Source organism: Macaca nemestrina, chromosome 11, assembly GCF_043159975.1.
Source record: "Macaca nemestrina isolate mMacNem1 chromosome 11, mMacNem.hap1, whole genome shotgun sequence".
NCBI classification, from domain to species: Eukaryota; Metazoa; Chordata; class Mammalia; order Primates; family Cercopithecidae; genus Macaca; species Macaca nemestrina.
This window is the reverse complement of record NC_092135.1, coordinates 73,088,898-73,114,621: the sequence shown is the minus strand read 5'-3', so window position 1 is coordinate 73,114,621 and position 25,724 is coordinate 73,088,898. Positions and strand designations below refer to the sequence as shown.

Sequence of the window (25,724 nt, the reverse complement as noted above, 5' to 3'; positions counted from 1 at the left end):
TGTATAAAGAAAAAGTTAACAGTTTATCCTTTTCTTCTCAACCCCATTTCTCAAAAATTCCTTGAGTGCCTCTTAATGGGCTAAGCATGGTCTAGACTCTGTGAATACAGCAATGGAAAAAACAAAGTTGGCCAGGCGCAGTGGCTCATGCCTGTAATCCCAGCACTTGGGGGACCGAGGTGAGCGGATCACCTGAGACAGCCTGGACAACATGGTGAAACCGCATCTCTACTAAAAAAAAAAAAAAGAAAAAGAAAAACTATGAAAAGTAGCCGGATGTGGTGGCACACATCTGTAATCCCAGCTACTTGGGAGGCTGAGACACAAGAATCGCTTGAATCCAGGAGGCAGAGGTTGCAGTGAGCTGAGATTATGCCACTGCACTCCAGCCTGGGTGACAGAGCAAGACTCCATCTCAAAAAAGAAGAAAAAAACAAAGTCCCTGTCCTCATAGATTTATAGTCTAACACAAGAGCCAAACAAACTAATGACGAATACATGACACCACATAGCAAGAAGAACTCTGAAGAAATATAAAGATAGGTAAAGGATTTGGGAAGGCCTCTCTTAAGAGGTGACTTTTGAGCAAAAACTTGAAGGAAGTGAAAGTGAGAGCCAAGTGACTATCCAGGGGAAACGTATTACAAGCTGAAGGAACAAAACATACAGCTCTGTGAGGTGGAGTGTAGTTCACACGTTTCAGGAACAGCAAGGAGGCCAGTATGTGTGAAGCAGAATGAGCAAGGACTTGCTTTTTTGTCCCTTAATAGAAACTCTTTGTATTTACTCCGTGTAATTATGCTACCGGCTACGCGGAGTTAAATTCATTTGTTCCATTAACTTTTAATTTTTAGAAATTTTTAAAAATTTTACTTCTCATATGGTTTGCATGGTTCCAAATTCAAATCTACAAAGCAGAGTACACTCAAAGAAGTCCAGCTTCTATTCATTTTTTTTACATAATTTATTTTATATTTAGGATAATTGAAGGAACAATTTTTTTTTATTATACTTTAAGTTCTAGGGTACATGAGCTCAACATGCAGGTTTGTTACATATGTATACATGTGCCATGTTGGTGTACCACACCCATTAACTCGTCATTTACATTAGGTATATCTCCTAATGCTATCCCTCCCCCCTCCCCCCACCCCACAACAAGCCCTGGTGTGTGATGTTCCAAACCCTGTGTCCAAGTGTTCTCATTGTTCAGTTCCCACCTATGAGTGAGAACACGTGGTGTTTGGTTTTCTGTCCTTGCGATAGTTTGCTCAGAATGATGGCTTCCAGATTCATCCATGTCCCTACAAAGGACATGAACTCATCCTTTTTTATGCATGCATAGTATTCCATGGTGTATGTGCCACATTTTCTTAATCCAGTCTATCATTGATGGACATTTGGGTTGGTTCCAAGTCTTTGCTATTGTGAATAGTGCCACAATAAACATACATGTGCATGTGTCTTTATAGCAGCATGATTTATAATCCTTTGGGTATATACCCAGTAATGGGATGGCTGGGTCAAATGGTATTTCTAGTTCTAGACCCTTGAGGAATTGCTGCACTGTCTTCCACAATGGTTGAACTAGTTTACAGTCCCACCAACAGTGTAAAAGTGTTCCTATTTCTCCACATCCTCTCCAGCACCTATTGTTTCCTGACTTTTTAATGATCACCATTCTAACTGGTGTGAGATGGTATCTCATTGTGTTTTGATTTGCATTTCTCTGATGGCCAGTGATGATGAGCATTTTTTCATGTATCTGTTGGCTGCACAAATGTCTTCTTTTGAGAAGTGTCTGTTCATATTTTTTGCCCACTTTTTGATGGGATCGTTTGATTTTTTCTTGTAAATTTGAGGGTTTTTGCATCGATGTTCATCAGGGATATTGGTCTAAAATTCTCTTTTTTTGTTGTGTCTCTGCCAAGCTTTGGTATCAGGATGATGCTGGCCTCATAAAATGAGTTAGGGAGGATTCCCTGTTTTTCTATTGATTGGAATAGTTTCAGAAGGAATGGTACCAGCCCCTCTTTGTACCTCTGGTAGAATTCAGCTGTGAATCCGTCTGGTCCTGGACTTTTTTTGGTTGGTAGCTATTAATTATTGCCTCAATTTCAGAGTCTATTACTGGTCTATTCAGAGATTTAATTTCTTCCTGGTTTAGTCTTGGGAGGGTGTATGTGTCCAGGAATTTATCCATTTCTTCTAGATTTTCTAGTTTATTTGCATAGAGGTGTTTATAGTATTCTCTGATGGTAATTTGTATTTCTGTGAGATCAGTGGTGATATCCCCTTTATTATTTTTTATTGCGTCTATTTGATTTGTCTCTCTTTTCTTCTTTATTAGTCTTGCTAGTGGTCTATCAATTTTGTTGATCTTTTCAAAAAATCAGCTCCTGGATTCATTGATTTTTTTGAAAGGTTTTTTGTGTCTCTATCTCCTTCAGTTCTGCTCTGATCTTAGTTATTTCTTGCCTTCTGCTAGCTTTTGAATGTGTTTGCTCTTGCTTCTCTAGTTCTTTTAATAGCGATGTTAGGGTGTCAATTTTAGATCTTTGCTGCTTTCTCTTGTGGGCATTTAGTGCTGTAAATTTCCCTCCACACACTGCTTTAAATGTGTCCTAGAGATTCTGGTATGCTGTGTCTTTGTTCTCATTGGCTTCAAAGAACATCTTTATTTCTGCCTTCTTTTCTTTATGTACCCAGTAGTCATTCAGGAGCAGGTAGTTCAGTTTCCATGTAGGTGAGTGGTTTTGCTTGAGTTTCTTAGTCCTGAGTTCTAGTTTGATTGCACTGTGGTCTGAGAGACAATTTGTTATAATTTCTGTTCTTTTACATTTGCTGAGGAGTGCTTTACTTCCAACTATGTGGTCAACTTTGGAATAAGTACGACGCATTGCTGAGAAGAATGTATATTCTGTTGATTCGGGGTAGAGAGTTCTGTAGATGTCTATTAGGTCTGCTTGGTGCAGAGCTGAGTTCAATTCCTGGATATCCTTGTTAACTTTCTGTCTCATTGATCTGTCTAATGTTGACAGTGGGGTGTTAAAGTCTCCCCTTATTATTGTGTGGGAGTCTAAGTCTCTTTGTAGGTCTCTAAGGACTTGCTTTATGAATCTGGGTGCTCCTGTATTGTGTGCATATATATTTAGGATAGTTAGCTCTTCTTGTTGAATTGATCCCTTTACCATTATGTAATGGCCTTCTTTGTCTCTTTTGATCTTTGTTGGTTTAAAGCTTGTTTTATCAGAGACTAGGATTGCAACCCCAGCTTTTTTTGTTTGGTTTTCCATTTGCTTGGTAGATCTTCCTCCATCCCATTATTTTGAGCCTATGTGTGTCTCTGCATGTGAGATGGGTCTCTTGAATACAGCATATTGATGGGTCTTGATTCTTTATCCAATTTGCCAGTCTGTGTCTTTTAATTGGAGAATTTAACCCATTTACATTTAAGGTTAATATTGTTATGTGTGAATTTGATCCTGTCATTATGATGTTAGCTGGTTATTTTGCTCGTTAGTTGAGGCAATTTCTTCCTAGCATTGGTGGTCTTTACAATTTGGCATGTTTTTGCAGTGGTTGGTACCGGTTGTTCCTTTCCATGTTTAGGGCTTCCTTCAGGAGCTCTTGTAAGGCAGGCCTGCTGGTGACAAAATCTCTCAGCATTTGCTTGTCTGTGAAGGATTTTATTTCTCCTTCACTTGTGAAGCTTAGTTTGGCTGGATATAACATTCTGTGTTGAAAATTATTTTCTTTAAGAATGTTGAATATTGGCCCCCACTCTCTTCTGACTTGTAGAGTTTCTGCTAAGAGATCTGCTGTTAGTCTGATGAGCTTCCCTTTGTGGGTAACCCGACCTTTCTCTCTGGCTGCCCTTAATATTTTTTCCTTCATTTCAACTTTGGTGAATCTGACAATTATGTGTCTTGGAGTTGCTCTTCTCGAGGAGTATGTTTGTGGCGTTCTCTGTATTTCCTGAATTTGAATGTTGGCCTGCCTTGCTAGGTTGGGGAAGTTCTCCTGGATAATATCTTGAAGAGTATTTTCCAACTTGGTTCCATTCTCCCCATCACTTTCAGGTATACCAATCAGACGTAGAGTTGGTCTTTTCACATAGTCCCATATTTCTTGGAGGCTTTGTTCATTTCTTTTTACTCTTTTTTCTTTAAACTTCTCTTCTTGCTTCATTTCATTCATTTAATCTTCAATCACTGATACCCTTTTTCCACTTGATTGAATTGGCTACTGAAGCTTGTGCATGTGTCACATTGTTCTCTTGCCATGGTTTTCAGCTCCATTGGGTCATTGAAGGTCTTCTCTACACTGTTTATTCTAGTTAGCCATTCATCTAATCTTTTTTCAAGGTTTTTAGCTTCTTTGCCATGGGTTCGAACATCCTCCTTTAGCTCAGAGAAGTTTGTTATTACCCATCGTCTGAAGCCTTATCTCAACTCGTCAAAGTCATTCTCCACCCAGCTTTGTTTCATTGCTGGCAAGGAGCTGCGCGCCTTTGAAGGAGAAGAGGCGCTCTGATTTTTAGAATTTTTAGCTTTTCTGCTCTTGTTTATCCCCATCTTTGTGGTTTTATGGTCTTTGAGCATGGTGACAAACAGATGGGGTTTTGGTGTGGATGTCCTTTCTGTTTGTTAGTTTTCTTTCTAACAGTCAGGACCCCCAGCTGCAAGTCTGCTGGAGTTTGTTGGAGGCCCACTCCTGACCCTGTTTGCCTGGGTATCACCAGCAGAGGCTGCAGAACAGCAAATATTGCAGAACAGCAAATGTTGCTGCCTGATCCTTCCTGTGGAAGCTTCATCTAAGAGGGGCACCTGGCCGTATGAGGTGTCAGTCGGCCCCTACTTGGAGGTGCCTCCTAGTTAGGCTAATCAGGGGTCAGGGACCCACTTGAGGAGGCAGTCTGTCCGTTCTCATATCTCAAACTCCATGCTGGGAGAACCACTACTCTCTTCAAAGCTGTCAGACAGGGATGTTTAAATCTGCAGAAGTTTCTGCTGCCTTTTGTTCAGCTATCCCTGCCCCCAGAGGTGGAGTCTACAGAGGCAGGCAGGCCTCCTTGAGCTGCAGTGGGCTCCACCCAGTTTGAGCTTCCTGGCCACTTTGTTTACCTCAAGCCTCAGCAATGGTGCGTACCCCTCCCCCAGCCTCACTGCTGCCTTACAGTTGGATCTCAGACTGCTGTGCTAGCAGTGAGCAAGGGTCCATGGGTGTGGGACCCTCCGAGCTAGGCGTGGGATATAATCTCCTGGTGTGCTGTTTGCTAAGACCATTGGAAAAGTGCAGTATTAGGGTGGGAGTGTCCCAATTTTCCAGGTACCGTCTGTCACAGCTTCCCTTGGCTAGAAAATGGAATTCCCCAACCCCTTGTGCTTTTTGGGTGAGGTGATGCCCTGCCTTGCTTTGGCTCACGCCTGTGGGCTGCACCCACTGTACAACAAGCCCCAGTGAGATGAACCTGATACCTCAGTTGGAAATGCAGAAATCACCAGTCTTTTGCATTGCTCACACTAGGAGCTGTAGACTGGAGCTGTTTCTATTTGGCCATTTTGGAACTTCTTTTTTTTTTTTTTTTTTTTTTTTTTTGAGATAGAGTCTCACTCTGTCACCAGGCTGGAGTGCAGTGGCACATCTTGGCTCACTGCTACCTCCACCTCCCAAGTTCAAGCAATTCTCCTGCCTCAGCCTCCCAAGTAGCTGGGACTACAGGTGCGCACCACCATGCCCAGCTAATTTTTGTATTTTTTGTAGAGAGGGGGTTTCACCATGTTGGACAGGATGGTCTCGATCTCTTGACCTTGTTATCCACCTACCAGATCCTCCCAAAGTGCTGGGATTACAGGTGTTAGCCACCGCACCCAGCCCAGCTTCTAGTTTTATTCCCTCTGACCTATTCCTTCCCCTACAGGTGACTATGAACCTTCTATTTTTTAAATATAAGAAATAAATTTGTAATTCTCTTCATGTCTTAGATAAAATCACATATCTCTCTTCACTTCTGAGATAAATGATAGCATACTATAAAAATATGGAATACTTGATGGATTTATGTGTTGTCCTTGCATAGGAGCCATGCTAATCTTCTCTATATCATTAAAATGTTGCTATATGTGCTGCTGAAACAAGCACTTAGGAGATCAAGATTTTACATGGGTAAAAATTCTGGAGCTAGACATGGTCTAGAGAGAGATGGCTTTAGTAGGTGCTACCATAAAGAATCTTATATAGTCAGGAGACACCATAAAGATGCCAAGTGTCCAAAGAGAGAGTAAGTGGCCTGGGAATGGACCAAAAATATCAAAAGAAGAAGTGAAAAGATGACCACAAACAAACATTCCTACCTGACAACTCAATGTAGGGCCTAGTTCTTCCTCAACCTATGTTCCATTCCTGCCAATATTTATTATATCATGCAATGGATACATAAAGGGCTTTAATGTTTTGGGTTTTTTGATGAATTCTTTAGGCACATGAGAGTATAAACACAGAATCCTTCATAGACATACAAAAATGTCCAAGTATTTTAAACTCACACCACCAATTTTAAAATATTCCTTGGGTTCTTTGTTTGAATTTTGCAATATTCAAAAGAAATACTGGAGGCAATCCTAATTTTTCTCAAGAGACACACATCTTAGCTAAAAGAGAAGAATAATTATGGTGCTGGGAAAACTGGATATCCATATGAAGAAGACTGAAATTGATCCCTATCTCTTGCCTTACATAAAAATCAAATCAAAATGGATTAAAGACGACTTAAATCTAAGACGTCAAACTATGAAACTACTGCAAGAAAACTCTCCAGGGCATTGGTCTGGGCAAAAATTTCTTGAGTAATACCCCACAAGCACAGGCAACCAAAGCAAAGATGGACAAATGGAATCACATCAAGTTAAAAAGCTTCTGCACAGCAAAGGAAACGATCAAAGTGAAGAGACAACCCACAGAATGGGAGAAAATATGTGCAAACTACCCATCTGACAAGAGATTAATGACCAGAATATATAAGGAAGTCAAACAACTTTACAGGAAAAAATATATAATAATCTGATTTTAAAATGGACCAAAGATTTGAAGATATCAAAAGAAGATATACAAATGACAAACAGGTATATGAAAAGGTGCTAAACATCACTGGTCATCAGAGAAATGCAAATCAAAACTACAATGAGATATCATCTTACCCCAGTTAAAATGGCTTTTATCCAAAAAACAGGCCATAAAAAATGCTCGCAAGGATGTGAAGGAAAGGGAACCTTCGTACACTGTTGGTAGGAATGTAAATTAGTACAACCACTATGGAGAACAGTTTAGAGGTTCCTCAAAAAACTAAAAATAGAGCCCCCATATGATCCAGCAAACTACTGGATATATACCCACGAGAAAGGAAATCAGTATGTCAAAGATATATATACACTCCCATGTTTACTGCAGCACTGTTCACACAACAGCCAAAATTTGGAAGCGGCCTCTAAGTGTCCATCAGCAGATGAATGGATGAAGAAAATGTGGTAATTATACACAATGAAGTACTATTCAGCCATAACAAAAAAATCAGATTCTGACATTTGCAACAACATGGATGGAACTGGAGGACATTATGTCAAATGAAATAAGCCAGGAACAAAGGGATAAACATCGCTTGTTCTCACTTACCTGTGGAATAAAAAAATTAAGACAATTGCACTCATGGAGATAGAAAATGAAAGGATGGTTACCAGAGGACAGGAAGGGTAGTGGAGGGTGGGGGTAGGAGAAAAGGGGGGATGGTTAATGGGTACAAAAAGTAAAAAATAAAAAGAATGAGGCCGGACGCGGTGGCTCAAGCCTGTAATCCCAGCACTTTGGGAGGCCGAGACAGGCGGATCATGAGGTCAAGAATATCGAGACCATCCTGGCTAACCCGGTGAAACCCCGTCTCTACTAAAAAATACAAAAAACTAGCCAGGCGAGGTGGCGGGCGCCTGTAGTCCCAGCTACTCAGGAGGCTGAGGCAGGAGAATGGCGTAAACCCGGGAGGCGGAGCTTGCAGTGAGCTGAGATCCGGTCGCTGCACTCCAGCCTGGACGACAGAGCTAGATTCCGTCTCAAAAAAATAAATAAATAAATAAATAAATAAATAAATAAATAAATAAATAAAATAAAAATAAAAAGAAAAAGAATGAATAAGACCTAGTATTTAATAGCACAACATGGTGACTATAGTCAATAATAATTTAATCATACATTTTAAAATAGGTAAATCGGCTGGGCACAGTGGCTCACGCCTGTAATCCCAGCACTTTGGGAGGCTGAAGTGGGCTCACCTGAGGTCAGGAGATCAAGACCATCTTGGCTAACATGATGAAAGCCCATCTCTACTAAAAATACAAAAAATTAGCCAGGCATGGTGGCACGTGCCTATAGTCCCACCTACTCAGGAGGCTGAGGCAGGAGAATTGCTTGCACCCTGGAGGTGGAGGGTGCAGTGAGCCGAGATTGTGCCACTGCACTCCAGCCTGGTGACAGAGCGAGACTCTGTCTCAAAAAAAATAAAAAATAAATAAAATAAAATAAAATAGGTAAACAGGTGTAATAGGATTGTTTGTAACACAAAGGATAAATGCTTGAGGGGATGGGTAGCCAATACCCTATGTGTGATTATTACACATTGCATGCCTGTCCCAAAATATCTCATGTACCCCATAAATATATACACCTACTGTGTATCCACATAAATTACAAATAAAAAAGGATAATAAAATTATTGCCAATCATTTCATACATACTATTTATTATCAAGAAAACATTTATTGAGTGACTACTATGTTTAACACTCTGTTAGGTGCTATGAGAGACATAGCATGCATTAGACATAATGCCTGCCGTTGAGAATCTTACTATCTGTGCTAGTTATTAACTTATGACTTCTTAAGTTATTGACTTATAACTTATGACTTCTCAGCTACAAATCCATCTTTTTTTCCCTTGCTTTGTTATTCTGGAGCTGGACCCTGTAAGCTGGACCCTGCCAAATTTCTGCTTTGGCAATGGTAAAATGATAGGTTCTGCCAATAGAAGATGATGGAGAGACACTGGGAGGCCAGAGCAGAGGAAAGGACTTGACATTCTTCTTCCGGTAGACTTTTTTGTGTGGAGCCAGTGGATTGGTTTGCAGGCAGGGCCTAGTAGTATTCACCTCTACAGTCCTCACAATTCAGTTACGGCCCATGCTTCCAGCAAGTTTCTTCAGCACAGGTGGACTACACATTCTTGTGGCAGTCACACATTCTCCTCTAAATTTCTCAGGTTCCTTCTTCTTGTACGTTCTTCTTCAGCCAAGGTTAGTAGCCATGCCTACAGGAGTACCACTGGACCCCTTAGAGTCCACTCTGCTCCTTTTAGACATCTTTCACTGGTTAATGGTTTTTTTTATGTTAAATTTTCCCTGTTCAAATCACAGGTATGTTTTTGATCTACTGATTGGTCCCTAGCAGACATACCATACCACCAAATAAGGAAGAAAAGGCAGATGTAAATTAATGTAAATTTGGGGGGAGAAGGGGCACTTCAGCTGTAATCACAGCCCAAAGGCCAAAGATCTTCAGAGATGTAAGTCTACAAAATTATCTATTAGTTTGGGTTGTGTTTAGCTGCATATAACAGAAACTGGCTTCAGTGACTTAGCCAAATAGAGATTTATTTTTTTCATGTGACATGAACTCCATAAATAGGCAATTAAGGGCTGCTTACTCCAAAAAAAAGTGAAAAATTCCGGTTCCTACTTTCCAGATTCTCCATCCTCAACGTGTGACTTTTGTTCTTGTAGTTGTAATATTGCTGCCTCCCATCCAGACATTAGATCTGTATTCCAGAAAGAAAGAAAAAAAAAAAGGTAATGGAAAAGAAAGAATGATCCCTTTGAATCTATCCCTTTCCTGCACATTCTTAGGGGCATCACCAAGTAACTTCAACTCACATGTCATTGACCATTCCTAATCATAAGGGAATCTGAGAAGCTCAGCATTTTTTAAACTGGGGACAGATCTCTGTAAGTAAGAAAAAAAGGAGAGAATGGATGTTGGATAGGCAACTAGCTGTGTCTGCCACAAATTGAAAAATTAGAAAATTACTTACATTTGAGATGGGCAAGAATTAGCAGAGGGATTTTATTTCATTTCCATATACTTGTTCATTTTCTTTTCATGTAAGTAGTCTTTTTATATTAATTATACACTATGACATACAATTGTTTTTTCCTCAATAACTAGCATATCTTACCAGAAAAGAAGGACGGAATAACATTTATTTTATTAGGACATTGTTTTCATGTAACTCGTTTATAAAGTTTAGCCTAGACCTAAGGAGGACATGGAGACATACATTTACTCTTAGTTTCTTACTAAATTATTTGTGGCCCGTTTAGTAAATATTCTAGTCCAGTATACTAGATGTCATTAAAGTGGTTAAATAATTTGTAGAATAGTAAAAAATGAAGTTTAAGGACAAAATTTTCTACACTAGAAATTGATTAGCGGAGTAGGTAGTTAGTTGGTAGATCTGGGAGTGTTAGGATCTATTTAAGAGATACCTAGAAATCTTTTCTATCCGAATCATGCCATCTTTCAAGTCCTAGCTCAAGTTTCTCTTCAGTAAGTTACTTTCTGACCAGGACAGTCTCTTTTCTAATGCAATTTCCCTTAGTGTATCACACAACTTTGTCCTGGAATGTGTAGTAATTTGTATTTTTCTCTAATTTTTATATATATATCAGTCCAATTTCTCATATGCCCAATTATATTGCAAACTCTTACCTTTTCCCTGTGTCCTCACAATGTTCAAAGAAAGGGCATAGTATTGATTTGAGCTAACCTCAATTGAATGTCCTATAAAACTAGTGCAGGTTCAGAGGCTTTTCTTTTTTTTCAAAGAGAAATTGATAACAAATTAAAGCCAATAATAAGACACAAAAGCTTTTATAAGAAAAACTAAATATAATAACAGCCTGGAATATTTTAAACTTATATTTCTGATTTTCATTTCAACAATTTTTTTTTATAACACCAGCACGAGAAGGCTGGTGAAACTTTTGCAGGCTATTAATGTTTTTTAAAAAAACTTTTAAGACAGGGTGTCATTTCCATCACCCAGTCTGGAGTACAGTGGTGTAATTTTGTCTCACTGCAACCTCCACCTCCCAGGCTCAAGGGATCCTCCTGCCTCAGCCTCCCAGGTGTACACCATCATGCCCAGCTAATTTTTGTATTTTTTGTAGATGGGGTTTTGCTATGTTGCCAGGCTGGTCTCAAACTCCTAAACTCAAGTGATCCACCCACCTTGACCTCCCAAAGTGCTCGTATTACAGGCCTGAGCCAGCATGCCTGGCCTAAAATGTTCAAAAGTAGATAATTTAAATATCTTTCCATGTGGTCACTTGGAATTACCTCACTAAAGTTAATGATAACAATCCTACTATACCTCAATACTTCAAGGAAAGGGAGTTAGTAACCAAGACCTGGGCTTCTTTCTATCTGGTTTGCTATGAGCTACACTTGGAATTTTAAACTGAAATTCCCCATTTTAAGATGCTGCTACTGATGGATGCGGTGGCTCATTCCTGTAACCCCAGCTCTTTGGGTCGGCTGAGATGGATAGTTTAAGCCTAGGAGTTGGAGATCAGCCTGGGCAACATAGGGAGATCCTGGCTCAATAAAAAATTTAAAAATTAGCAGGTGTGGTGGTGCATGCCTGTAGTCCCAGCTACTCAGAAGACTGAGGTGGGAGGATTGTTTGAGCCTGGGAGATCGAAGCTGCAGTGAGCTATGGTCGAACCACTGCACTCCAGCTTGGATGATAGAGCAAGACCTTGTCTCAAAAAAAAAGAGATGCTGCTACCTCCACATGGATCTCAAAGAAGTAGTGAATATTTAGCAGACAGTGTTTCCTGTTTTAGTTATCTATTACTAAATAGATATTAGCACTTCATTATAAACAACCTTAAAACGTAATAGCTTCAAATGACGTTTCTTTTTTTTTCTTTTAGTACCAGAGTCCATGAAGCATTTTATTTGTGAATATGTATTACATCGCTAAAAAAGAGAATCCCAGGATTTCCCCTCCTGTGTGTTTTCTTCTGGCTTCTTCATGGTCCATGATACCAGCTGAGGTTGTCAGTACAATGAAACCAAACTAGAGGGATAGAAGCAGATTATTCTGACATTTTTCCAGATGTTTGAGTTGCACATCAAATCTGGGACTGATAACTCAACACTTGTTTAGCCTGCCTGTGATCACAACAATTTTTCCCAGTTCTGTGATCATCAATGATCTCAAATTCGCCAATGTAACCATACTTCCCCATCACAATGAGAAACCGGATGATGATGTTGGAGCACAGCTTAGTAAGAACCTGGCGTTTGCCTCTCCTTTCGGCATTGTTGATGCCCTTGAGAGCATCAGGCAGGACATTCATGTGCACCATTGTGGCAGCACGAAAAGATAGCGAAAAGACCCAAACGACAACCCTTTCATTGCTCTTGACACTGTGGATCAGGAATTTGGGTAAAGCTCATTTGGATGGCTCATTTCTGTTCCTCGTGGTGTTGGGAAGGCTTGACGAGAGCTAGAGATCCAAGAAGGCCTCACTCATATGTGTTGGACACCTCAATTCTCTTTCTCCGGCCTTTTTTCTGTCCAGGTGGTTTCTGGACAGGGCTATATTTGGGAGTGATCTGTCATACTTCTCTTTACTATCAGATTCCTATCTTCATCCTGCCATCATCACTCAGACTATCATCATCACCCAGTCTTATCAGATATTGCCAAATTATGATGTCATAACTTACTATGATTTTCCCCACTGTCCATGAAAAAACAAAGAAAGGATTAGATACTTCTCAGGGAGTTCCCTGTTCATCTTTAGGGCCTCACTTTAGTCCTCTCATAAGGTACTTTTTTTTCTTCAAACTTCCTCAGTGCAAATATCCACCCTTAATCAACACGGGTTGGTGTTACTCCAATTCACTCCCCTTTCTTTTTTTTTTTTTTTTTTTTTTTTTTTTTTTTTTGAGATAGAGAGTCTCGCTCTGTGGCCCAGGCTGGAGTGCAGTAGCGTGATCTCCTCTCACTGCAACCTCCGACTCCCAGGTTCACACCATTCTCCTGCCTCAGCCTCCTGAGTACTGGGACTACAGGCACCTGTCACCATGCTTGGCTAATTTTTTGTATTTTTAGTAGAGACGGGGTTTCACTGTGTTAGCCAGTATGGTCTCCATCTCCTGACCTCGTGATCCGCCCGCCCCGGCCTCCCAAAGTGCTGGGATTACAGGCGTGAACTACCGCGCCCGGCCTTCACTCGCCTCTTTCTTTTTTTGAGATGGAGTCTTGCTCTGTCGCCCAGGCTGGAGTGCAATGGCGCGATCTCGGCTCACTGCAAGCTCCGCCTCCCGGGTTCACGCTATTCTCCTGCCGCAGCTTCCAGAGTAGCTGGGACCACAGGCGCGGGCCACCACGCCCAGCTAATTTTTTTTTTTTTTTTTTTTTTTTTTTTTTTTTTTTGGTAGAGACGGGGTTTCACCGTGTTAGCCAGGATGGTCTCCATCTCCTGACCTCGTGATCCCTCCGCCTTGGCCTCCCAAAGTGCTGGGATTGCGGGCGTGAGCCACCGCGCCCAGCCACTCCCCTCTTTCTATAATGCAAATCTTAGGATGCAAAAGCAAGCAAAGTCTAAGTTAATCTATCTAGAATAGCACCGTGGAGTCACAGCCATGTTCAGGCCTCTCCACAGAACAGACTAGCCTGGATTTCGGAACCTATGTCTTTCCCTGCCATAGCAAGTACTCCATATGCAACTTGGAAGCAGCCACTATGGATCTTGGCTTCTTTCTTGCTTTCTCCTCAATAGTTACTGCCACTGATTTAGTGCTAAAGAAATAGGAACATCACTTAAAACCATCTCTACGGGCCGGGCGCGTATGGCTAACATGGTGAAACCCTGTCTCTACTAAAAAAAATACCAAAAAAACTAGCCGGGCGCGGTGGCAGGCGCCTGTAGTCCCAGCTACTCGGGAGGCTGAGGCAGGAGAATGGCGTAAACGCGGGAGGTGGAGCTTGCAGTGAGCTGAGGTCCGGCCACTGCACTCCAGCCTGGGCGACAGAGCGAGACTCCATCTCAAAAAAAAAAAAAAAAAAAAATCTCTACGCATAAATCCACTTAGAATAATTTTTCCCCCTAGAGGATATATTATTGAAGTACAGGGCTTTATTGTTTATTCTACTGCAGACACCACAGGACACCATGTTCTTCAGGTTAGAATTGAGTACTTGAGAAACTATATGAATAATTGCTTGTTGAACTGTACATGTGAATTATCTCTATTTTCCAGCTAACGATTGAGCCTAAAATTATTAGTATTTTTGTAATTTTGAACCATGTGCATTTGAAGTTGGATTAGTGACAAAGTCTTATTCATTTTTCAAGTGTTAGTTCTGAGGGCTTCTCCCCAGCGTTGCTGCTAGATAATACTGCACCTTTGCGCTAACAAGTAAAAAGCTGATCCTCCGGGTTGATGTTGTCTCATGCCAGGGCTCTAGGCAGAATGGGCTGGAGTTCAGTCCCCAGCCATCTTCTTAGCAGGGCATTCTAGATGTTTAATCTTTTATGTTGACGTGTTGATATCACTTCCATTAGCCATTTGTTAGAATTACTAAATTAAATGTACATAATTCAAGGATCTAAAAAGACCAGAAGTTCAGTCAGAATCATTTTTCTGAGATATTTCTGCATTCCTCTGAAGAAGATAATTTGTTCAAACTTAACAAAAACAGGTGTTAAAATTGAGTAGGTTTTGAGAATACTCAGACTTTTTTTAGTCTCAAGCCCTACATGAAATACATTACAATCCCTTAAATCTTCCAATCTTAGAGCTAGAAGACAAGTTGAGCACCCTCACTTTACCCAGGGGCAATTTTGTGTCCCAGATGACAAAGCTCTTAGATCTACTCATTTGCTTACGGCTCCACCAGTACTTCTAGGTCAGGTCCTCTTTCACCTGAAGGATTAGCCATACTTCTGGAACCATTTTCCAGGTTCCTTGAAATAAATATCTTCGCTTTGCTGGGGACCCTAGTTTCCTGTTAAGTAGTGAATGACCCTTCTTTCCTCCCGCCAGCCACAGTCCTATTTCACAGAGGAAGAGAATGACCAGCAAAGTCAACTTCTACTACAGAGAAGTAGCAACTGATAAAAGGCCAAATCTTACAACGTGAAGAAAAAGACCCACTATCCTGCAGCCAACTCGTATCAAAAGTTAATCTATTTAGTCCTCTCTGCCGGGGCTAGTCTACAGTTTTTCTTTTTGTCTCCCTCTTACCACTCACTGCCTGCCCAATCACCAGGTGGTTGTCGTTGTCCTTCCCGGCTAGTTGCCAATAAAGTTGTTACAAAGTGACCTTGAGTATCTCCCTTGGTGCACCCGAAACCCCGCCTTCTTCATCCGGGTGCTGCGGCGCGAATAAGAGCTGGACCGCGCTTGCGCGCTCAGTCCCATTACTTCGACCTCTGCCGCCGCCGGTGCCGCAGCCACCTCTCGGAAAGGTAAGTGGAGGGCACAGGGAGCCCGGCCTGGTCGGGGCGGAGCGGCGCCCAATAGGGACCCATTCATTGTGCCGGCGCCTCACTGGGCACGGGGCCCAAACTGACGGCGTGCACGGGAGCCTGCGGGGCCTGGGTGGGAAGGACAGGCCCCTGGAGGGCACTTGACCTTAAGCCTCTTTGCCTCCGCAGAGAGGAAGAGGGAGAGGAGCCCACGTCACCTGTCACCCAGTATCTCCAGCCGCGCGGTCCCGAAGAGTGTAAGATGTTCGCCTGCGCCAAGCTCGCCTGCACGCCCGCTCTGGTGCGTAGCCCAGGCACGGCCGGGGGGAATGAGGGCTGGGCCGCTTGTCCAGGAGCGTCCACGTTGTTGAATGGGGCAACCCTCGGGCGGGGCACACCGCCCTCCGGGAACGACTGTGTCCTCACCCATTAACCTATTGCCGTTTTCTTCCTTTCTTCCTAATCTTAGGGCATCTCAGCTTTCTCCTCGCCACTAGGGCGAGGCAGAGCAGCCGAGGCCTAGCTGTCAGGCCTCACTCGGTGTAGGTCAAACTCTCCTGTCCTTAGACCCGAGCGGCCCTTTCCCCCACCTCCTCTCAGCTTCTCTGTTGGATTGGGGTCGACCGCGAAGCCTGGAGTACTGCAGAGGATGTAGGGGGCCGCTGAGGCCTAGTTCACCTCAGCAGCGCTTTCCAGTGCCTGTCTGTAGGTCAAACTCGTTGCTGCAGAGGGAGGGACTTTGCCTTTCCGTGTGGGGGCGGAAGAAGGTGGTGGGGGAACGAGCCCAGAGTCTTTCTTCCTGCCTCTGGAGTATTATTTTCATAACAATTTTGCAGGCTTTAAGTGAGTCTAAATCTGGAGGATTTGTCTTAGAGAATCAGATCTTGGTTCTAAAGGGTTTTTCTGTGACCTTAGTTTAGTAGACACTCAAGGGCAGAGAAGTTGGACTGGAATATGTCCTTATGGTCAGATATTTCACAGATTATTCTTAAACTGATGTAGAATTGCTTAAGTTCCTTTTTTAGACACCTTTTTTTATGATTAATGGTCATATAGAAATATCTTTGAAATGGTCAGCTTATATTAACTGCTGGGCTATTTTGAGTGATGAATGTTTACAGTGACACTACTAATATACTTGTTAGTCCACTTAAAATTGCCAAGGAATGTGTGGTATTTATTGCTTTTTTCTGACTTGACTTATGGCGCTACGATAATGGAAATGTCAAAAGCATTTCTTACTCTCTTTGTAATTAATTGTTATTAGAAATTTTATTTAAGGTAGCAAGCTTTACAATTTCATTAGCATGAAACGTTATTAAAATTGCTTCATGTATTAAAAATGACCAAACAGCGAAGAGTCAATTCAGAAGTCTCTGATTCATTTTACTGCTTGCTTTTTTAGAATTCATGGTACCAGAAAAGTCATTGAAATCTTACCTGTATTCTTTCTTAATATTGGAATTTTTTTTTTTTTTTTTTTTTTTTTTTTATCATTAATAGATCCGAGCTGGATCCAGAGTTGCATACAGACCAATTTCTGCATCAGTGTTATCTCGACCAGAGGCTAGGACTGGAGAGGTAATAGTAGCAATAATTGAAATTAGGTAACACTACCAAGTAAGGGTAGGGTTTTGATTAGAGTGAAGGAAAAAAACTTTATTAATAAGAGTTTGAGGGCAATTCTTTTCCACCCTTTTATCCAAAAAACTAGATGAGCCAAGTAGAGAAATTTCTCTATCCAAAACTTGACCAAGAAATACTGTGGTACTTATATTCAAGTCTATCGATTTAAGTTGCCTATATTTAAAATTATAATAGCTACAGTTATTGAAAAATCTGCTCTATTGGGCTGGATGCGATGGCTCACACCTGTGTTCCTAGCACTGTGGGAGGCCAAGGCGGGAGGATTGCTTGACCCCAGGAGTTCGAGCCTATAGTGAGCTATGATCACACCACACTGTACTGCACTCCAGCCTGGGTGACAAACCAGGTGAGACCCTCTCTTTAAAAAAAACAAAACAAAAAACCCTACTCTAAAAGCATATTTATATATGTTGTTTCTTAATTTTCAACACGCTTTTAAGATGTAGACATTGTTATCCCTATTCTGCAAGAGTGAGATTATTCTAAGCTCTTGATTTGCCTCTTTACACTCAGCTACAAAGTAAAAAAGTAGTTATCATTTTGACAGTATGGTACTTAATTAAAATAGCTACCTGTGATTACTGATAGACCTTTACCTTTATTTTCTGTTTTCTAGGGCTCTACGGTATTTAATGGGGCCCAGAATGGTGTGTCTCAGCTAATCCAAAGGGAGTTTCAGACCAGTGCAATCAGCAGAGACATTGATACTGCTGCCAAATTTATTGGTGCAGGTGCTGCAACAGTAGGAGTGGCTGGTTCTGGTGCTGGTATTGGAACAGTCTTTGGCAGCCTTATCATTGGTTATGCCAGGTAATCATTTCTATCCCTAAATAAGTAAGTTTAAGAGCATGCTTGCAATAGTTGGAAACTTAGCTACTGAAATAATAGCTACTTTGCATTAAGTGCTTACTCTGTGTCTTGCATTACATTTAAACGGCTTTGTATGCATTATCTCACTTAATTCTCATAACAGCATTTGGGGTATTATGAGAATAACACCTATGAAGGTCTAGAGACACAGGTCACATTACTTGCCCAGGTCATAGCTAGTAAATGTCAGAAAATGAATTTTAACTACATCTGACTTAAGAGTCTGCATTCCTAATTGTTAAACTATTTGGGGAATAAAGTTATTAGAGCACATTCCTTAAAAGAATCAATTTATTTTATTTAAGACCTAAACTGTCAGATCTTAAAAGGTATAGACCATATTTTCAGAGGGATAAGAATGTCAGAACCCATCAAAATGAATGAAAAGTAACCATTTATGTTGAGAGACAGCCCCCTACCTTTACACCATATCAGAATTGAGGAGACTAGTATAAGAGAGATCTAGGCAAATACTCTTCCAGCAGACTTTTCAGTTTACAAAAATCCCCACACTAGTAATCTGATTCTTTAACGTTTACCAAACATGTCGAAACTAATATTTCAAAGTAACAGTCATATGTGGTCTCTTTTAGAAACCCTTCGCTGAAGCAGCAGCTGTTCTCATATGCTATCCTGGGATTTGCCTTGTCTGAAGCTATGGGTCTCTTTTGTTTGATGGTTGCTTTCTTGATTTTGTTTGCCATGTAACAAATTACTGCTTGACATGTTGGCATTCTTATTAATTACGGATGTAATTCTGTGTATCTTACTGTGACTCCGAAAACTGTAGTATTGGTGTCATGGAAATGTACGTTATTTCCAAAGTCATTTCATTAAAGATGAAAACTTTAATTTCTTCTGTGATTTGTACTTACACTAAGGTTAGATTATCACAAAGAAGAATGTGCATTCAGACAGATGCTGTCCAATTCAGAGGAAGCTACAGCTGAAAATATCCCAATGTAATTTTTATCGGAATTCTTTTATATAGTGTTCTGCATATTGTAATTCATAGGGCTTTTGTTTATTCATATAAAGGATAAATATTCGGGTGTTTTGAGCTTCTATAAAATATGATTAATTAAAGATAGTTAATACTCAAGATGGTCTTGTGTTTTTAAGGTCTAACATCAGTTAGAATACTTCAAATCAGAATCACCTTCCAGGCGGTTGGTTCTAAAAATAAATCACGTCAGCTTTTTAGGAAATGAAGCCTTAAGCTGGGAGGTAATGTGATTTTTGTTTTTCAGTAAGTCTCACATTAAGCAATTGTGTGCTTATAATGAATCTTCCATGTCTTTTCAGAACAGGTTCAGTCCAGCTAGCAGCTAGTTTCTTACTTGAACAAGACTATTAAAAACCAAATATAAAAAAGTAGACTGAATTGGTTAGATTTTTACAGCCAAAAGTTGCCGTAAGGCAGCGTTTATCACTGTTGCTAACATGTTTATAGTGGGAGTCTTGGGGATGATAGCTGGTTCAAGAGTATTTTGCTGCTAATACTTTATGTTCCTTCTTGGTCAAACTTTTCCCATTCAAAGGAAGAAGGTGGTGCTACTATAGACAGTTTTTCCCCTAGCAAATGTATTGTACCATAATATCTATCATCCAAGTTTCAGGGTTTTTTGAAAGTTGATAATTAGGAAAGCGACATTTTACTTTTTTTAGTGCCCTTTGCCTGTTTGATTTCCATTGAGAATGAGCAGTCAGTTACCAAAGTTCCTCAAGTGTGGGAAGACTGCCTCCATCAGAATCAGTGCTCGTTGAAAAAATAAAAATCCCTAGGTTCCAGACCTACTGAATTGGACTCTTTGGACACGAGATTCAGCAATCTGCATCTTTAAAAAGACTTCCCATGTGATTTTGTGCATACTGTTTGAGAATCACTAAGTTATACATACGCTACCTTCTATAAAGTGAAATGAGGCCCAAAAAAGCTAAAAAGGTAGAGCTGCTGCCATGTTTTTAGTTGATTCATCATCTAGTCTATATCACCCAAAAGAATTAGAAATAGGCATTCAAACAAAAACCTGTATACAAATATTCATAGAAGCACTACTTACAAAAGCCAAAAGGTAGAAACAACCAAATGTCTATCAGCTGATGAATGGATAAGTAAAATACATCCATATAATGGAATATTCCGCCATGAAAATAAATGAGGCACTGATACATACTGAATAAATATAAGTGAACCCTAAAAACATGCTAAGTGGAAGAAGCCAGCCACATGATTCCATTTATACCCCAAACAGGCAAATCCATAGTGACAAAGCCAATTAGTAGTTATCAGGAACTAGGGAGACAGGTGAAGAGGGAGTGACCGCTTAATGCGCATGGGGATTCCTTTTAGGATTATGAAAATTGGATGAATTACGGCTGATCTGATGGCAGTGGGTTATCAGAACTTACTAACATGAGTGTCATTAAAGTTGGTATATAGCACCTCACTGCTAAATCTGGCTTAAAAATTTTTTTAATTTTGATGAATTAGTGGTGATGGTTGCACAACATTGTAAATATACTATAATAAATGTCACTGAATTGTACACTTTAAGGTGGTTAAAATGGCAAATTTTCCATGTCTTACTGAAACTAAGTACTGTACTATGTAATACAAAGTACATAGTATAAAATTTTAAAAGTGATAGGAAAATGCTGAGATTAATAGTCATCTATTCCAAGTGTATTTTAAATAAAAACAGTCTTGGTAAAGACCTGTTCTTGGTGCTGGTTTTGGTGGTTGAAAAGGCTTGAAACATTCATTCAGAAACAGGTTTCTTGTAAGAGATGTCCCAGCTGAGGGAATCTCCCAGAATGAAAATGGACTGAGCTGTGGCTGCATAGTCTTAAGGCTACTGAGAAAACAATAACAACAAAAAACCACACACAATGACTCAAACTTTATAGAGGGGAAAGGACATAGTGCATCAGAAGTTTTAACATCGTTGAGTATACATCCTTTTATTTAATTTTTATTTCTAGTAACAAAGTTATGACATTGAAAGTACATCACTGGAATACATCTACTCCTAGCAGAAATGTTTATTGTGCACCATTTTTATAGGAAGTACTGCCTCAGCTTATGAGCTTTGCAAACAAATATTAACGCTAAATGCTTTTTACTGACTTCTTTGTTTCTGAACAGAAGCTGATAAAGATACTATTTTTCTGTCAAACATGAAATGGATTTTCTATGTTGATAAGATGATGTTGGTAAAATGGTGAATTAAATGAGTGGCAGTTAAGTGTTCAGATGTTCAGAGGGAGTAGAAATAATTTTATAGTTAAAGAATCACATGAAAAAGTACTATTTGTAATTTAAGACAAACCTTAACCATGTCACAAGGACAGACCAGAAGAAGAGGGCATCTTGGCTAGTGCAAAGCACGAGAAAAAGTAAATGAGCACAGCATTGGTACGTGAGAAACAAGGAGTTCCCTGAGTATGAAACAAATGGTGTGAGATAAGGCTGTAAAGGAAGACTGGGGCCATTTTATGTAAACAGGCAGGTATAAGAGTGTGAGTTGTATTCATGTGCTACTGTCAGTCATTCAAAGTTTAGAGGTGTATTTTAGAAAGGTTGATAGGAGACTAGTGTGTGGGATGGACTGGAGCCAGCAATGAACAGCAGTCATACTATAGTAGCTTTGCTGAATGAAGCTACTAGTCTAGGAAGGCCTAGTCTAGGATGGTGGCAGTGAAGACAGTTGACCCCTGAACAACATGGGTTTGAACTGTGCAGGTCCGCTGATACATAAGACTTTTTTTCAATATCTTGGAAAATTGTTTGAGGTTTGAAACAAATTGAAAAAACTCAGGCAAACCATGTAGCCTAGAAATAATCGAGAAAATTAACAAAATGATATGAATGCATAAAATATGTAGATACTGGTCTACTCCATTAACTGCTATAAAATATATATAAATAATCTATTACAAAAATTTAAATTTATCAAAACATGCACATAGCCTGTACATTGTACCATTTACAGTTGAGAGAAATGTAAATGTAGAGATGGAGTAAACCATAACTGCATAAAATTAACTGAAGAACATACTGTACTACTGTAATAATTCAGCAGCCACCTCCTGTTGCTATTGTAGTGAGCTTAAGTGTTATGAGTATCCACTTAAAATGCTGTGATGCTCATCATCTCCGTGGGGCAGTTCATCTCCAATAAATTGTGTATCACAAAAAAAAAGGTGATCTTTCGCACTTTTTGCCTTTTTTTTTTTTTTTTTTTTTTTTTTTTTGAGATGAAGTCTCGCTCTTGTCTCCCAGGCTGGAATGCAATGGCAGCTCACTGCCAACCTCCGCCTCCCGAATTCAAGCAATTCTTCTGCCTCAGCCTCCCGAGTAGCTGGGATTACAGGCACCTGCCACTACACCCAGCTAATTTTTGTATTTTTAGTAGAGATGGGGTTTCACCATGTTGGTCAGGCTGGTCTCGAACTCCTTACCTCAGGTGATCTGCCTGCCTCAGCCTCCCAAAGTGCTGGGATTACAGGCGTGAGCCACCACACTCGGCCAGTTCTTGCATATTTTTCACTGGGTTAGTGCAATATTATAAACCTTGAATAACACCATGGAACCTATACAGAGTACTACTAGTGATGCTAGAAGCAGTCCCACGACGCGAAGTCATGACATTGCAAGACGCTGAATGGCTTGATATGCACAATAGATAGAAGAGGTCCGCAGCTGCAATTGTCACCATTTCAGACAATTCATCTTGTAAACAGATGGTGTAAACTTGTAAACTTAATGATATCGATAATAGTACTAGAAATGTATTTTCTCTTACGATTTTCTTAACATTTTCTTTTCTCCACCTTTATTGTAAGAATACAGTATGTAATGTATATAAAGTACAAAATTTATTTATCAACTGTAATCTGTAAGGCTTCTGGTCAACAGTAGGCTGTTAGTAAAGTTTGGAGGAACTCAAAAGCTATATGCAAATTTTTTATTGCATGGGAGACTGGTGAGGCGAATCAATGCCCCGAACCCCCAGCCTTATTCAAGGATCAACTATATTTTAAAAACAATGCAAAGGTAGTATCAGTAGGATTTAATGCCTAGATCTCAGGAACCAGTTAGGAGATGAGAGGGTGTGTGCATCTAGTAAGTGCTAGCTATACTGTTATTTAACCCTTATAACAACCTGTAAACTTGGGAATAATTTCCAAGATGCAAAGGAAAATAGGCTCAGAGGTTAAACAGTTCCCAAAATCACACAGCCATTAAGTGGCAAAGTCAGGATCCAAATTCAGATCTTCCTTAAAGCCCATGTTCTGTTTTTTGTTTTTGTTTTTGTTTTTTTATGTGACTGTTAGTGACGACAAGGAAAAAGCTGATTTGGGGAAATGATGAACTTTGTTTTTTATATACTTTTAAATACAAGAGGTATAATTTTACAGATCTGGGCTTGAAAAGAAAAGAAAGGTATATACAGCACAGACTAGATGTGCATAAAAGAAATGCAGAGCAGCAGTAGGGACCCAGCTCCAGACAGGTAACAAATTGGTAGTGAACATCATTCACCTAGTTTTGTGACTCTCCAGCAATTTTGGGAAGCTTGTTAATACAAACTGATGTAAAGAGCAGTGAGGGTTATCAGGGTTGTGCACTGGGAAGAAGAGATGATGGAAGGTCAAAGTGGCTCTAGGCAGACAGCAAACAAGCACACTGTTCAACAAGATGACCTATGCATTTCAGACCGAGTAAGGAACAAGGGAAGACACAATAAAGGTGATAAATTGAAATAACACAGAGGGGTCATTTATGGGAAGCCATGAAAGGTAGGAGTGGTACTATTTTTATTAACAACAATATTGTATAAAGAGCAGAATAGCCGGGCGCGGTGGCTCACGCCTGTAATCCCAGCACTTTGGGAGGCCGAGGCTGGCGGATCATGAGGTCAGGAGATCGAGACCATTCTGGCTAACACGGTGAAACCCCGTCTCTACTAAAAATACAAAAAACTAGCCAGGCGTGGTGGCAGCGCCTGTAGTCCCAGCTACTCGGGAGGCTGAGGCAGGAGAATGGCGTGAACCCGGAAGGCGGAGCTTGCAGTGAGCTGAGATCGCGCCACTGCACTCCAGCCTGGGCGACAGAGCGAGACTCCGTCTCAAAAAAAAAGAGCAGAATATAATGATGGCAATCCCTCTTTCTGGTGAGTCAGATGAGAGAGGTGGCATTAGCATCAAGAAAAAAAACAAGGCCCTTAATTTCCATTCTCCCTCTCTCTGGACTGGTTTTGTTGAAGCTAGTATAAGCCAACTGGTATGATGTGAAGATAAACGACTTTTTTCCCCATAATTCCACACCCCAATAATTATAAATTATTTTGGGAAACCCAAGATTTGGGTTGGAGGGTAGACATCCCTGCACTTAGAATTTCCATGATGAGGACAAGTGCTGAGAGGTAACTTTAATATAGGCCGTTTCAGCAATGTGCAGGAAGACCCTGAACTGGCAGAGGAAAAGATCTGCCATGAGATAGAAGCTACCAAAATGTCTGTACAATGTCTGGGCCCACATTATCCTATTTCATCTCAGGTATCAGTGGGGTAATCATGTCCTGTGTCCCCCACCCCTTTCACATCACACACACACACCCCCCCACCTTGATTCCACTGATAAAATCCCAGCTAATCCACTGTACTAGGCTGTATCCTGAGAATATCATGAAAATGTACAGGCTCTTTCCCTAAGCCTAGGATTAGTTGTACCAAGCAGACATAAGGGGTGCCCTGTAGTCTTCTATGTTTTGGTTAGCTGCAGACAAACAGAAACTGTGTTCTGTAAATTATTAGCGAGAGAGAGAAGGAGGGGAAGCTGAAAGGGAAGATGGAGAGAGAGATAGTTTGGCTGGGTCCCCACCCCAAATCTCATCTTGAATTGTAGTTCCCATAATCCCCACGTCATGGGAGGGACCAGGTGGAGACAATTGAATCATGGGGGTGGTTTCCCCATCCTATTCTCATGATAGTGAGTTAGTTCTCAGAGATCTGATGGTTTTATAAGGTACTTCTCCGTTTGCTGGGCACTCATTCTTTTTGCTGCCGCCATGTGAAGGATATGTTTGCTTCCCCTTCCGCCATGATTGTGAGTTTCCTGAAGCCTCCCCAGCCATGCTGAACTGTGAATCAATTAAACCTCCTTCCTTTATAAATTACCCAGTTTCGGGTATATCTTTATTTGCAGCATGAGAACATACACACACACACACACACACACACACACACACACGTTTTAGAATTTTCGTGAGCAGTTTTAACAGATTATGGATCAACAGCCCTATCATACTAAGGTGGAAATACCACATTTATGTGGCATTTGGAAGATTTTGAGGGTGTTTAGAGACCATCATTGATTCTTATGATATTTAGTTATTAACACTTCCATAACAGAAATGCATTTTCTTCAAATAGCCTCATTTTGTATCTAAGGAATATTAGTTTTATTTAGCAGTCATGCTGGGTTCTTAAAGGGGATTCACTAGACTCTCACTAATTCTCTTAGAACTAAGTTTTGGGTAGGTGCATTATGGAACAAGACAGGTAAAGAAGAGGTCTACAGTAAGTTTCCTGCATTTGTAAAGAGAAGACT

General features: G+C 40.5%; 1 protein-coding gene, 1 long non-coding RNA gene, 1 other non-coding gene and 1 pseudogene across 4 annotated transcripts; 1 reads left to right on the top strand and 3 right to left on the bottom strand.

The window, feature by feature from the left end:
• Window positions 1-6,037: 6,037 nt before the first annotated feature.
• On the bottom strand, window positions 6,038-6,144 carry LOC112426971 (U6 spliceosomal RNA). Its single transcript, XR_003018378.1, has one exon. It is a non-coding gene; the product is annotated as a U6 spliceosomal RNA (small nuclear RNA).
• Window positions 6,145-8,591: 2,447 nt separating this feature from the next.
• Window positions 8,592-15,499, bottom strand: LOC105483202 (uncharacterized). Of its 2 annotated transcripts, XR_988106.2 has the most exons (4): window positions 15,366-15,499; window positions 14,524-14,727; window positions 9,974-10,043; window positions 8,592-9,858 (listed from the first exon to the last, which is right to left on the bottom strand). It is a non-coding gene; the product is annotated as an uncharacterized lncRNA (long non-coding RNA). The 2 variants fall into 2 exon arrangements; XR_988105.2 differs by lacking the exon at window positions 9,974-10,043 and having other exon boundaries at window positions 8,594-9,858.
• Window positions 10,050-13,526, bottom strand: LOC139357150 (small ribosomal subunit protein uS8-like; annotated as a pseudogene).
• Window positions 15,470-20,090, top strand: ATP5MC3 (ATP synthase membrane subunit c locus 3). The gene is made up of 5 exons (XM_011743906.3): window positions 15,470-15,589; window positions 15,779-15,890; window positions 17,093-17,170; window positions 17,853-18,046; window positions 18,700-20,090. The coding sequence occupies exons 2-5, from the start codon at window positions 15,852-15,854 to the stop codon at window positions 18,812-18,814; spliced, it is 426 nt and encodes a 141-aa protein (XP_011742208.1). The 5' UTR covers window positions 15,470-15,589; window positions 15,779-15,851; the 3' UTR covers window positions 18,815-20,090.
• Window positions 20,091-25,724: the final 5,634 nt, after the last annotated feature.

Bases quoted from the DNA above. Each gene is read 5' to 3' on its own strand.
- ATP5MC3 (XM_011743906.3), top strand. From the start codon at position 15,852: ATGTTCGCCTGCGCCAAGCTCGCCTGCACGCCCGCTCTG. The intron at 17,171-17,852 runs GTAATAGTAGCA...TCTGTTTTCTAG, and splicing joins CAGAGGCTAGGACTGGAGAG to GGCTCTACGGTATTTAATGG. The intron at 18,047-18,699 runs GTAATCATTTCT...GGTCTCTTTTAG, and splicing joins CTTATCATTGGTTATGCCAG to AAACCCTTCGCTGAAGCAGC.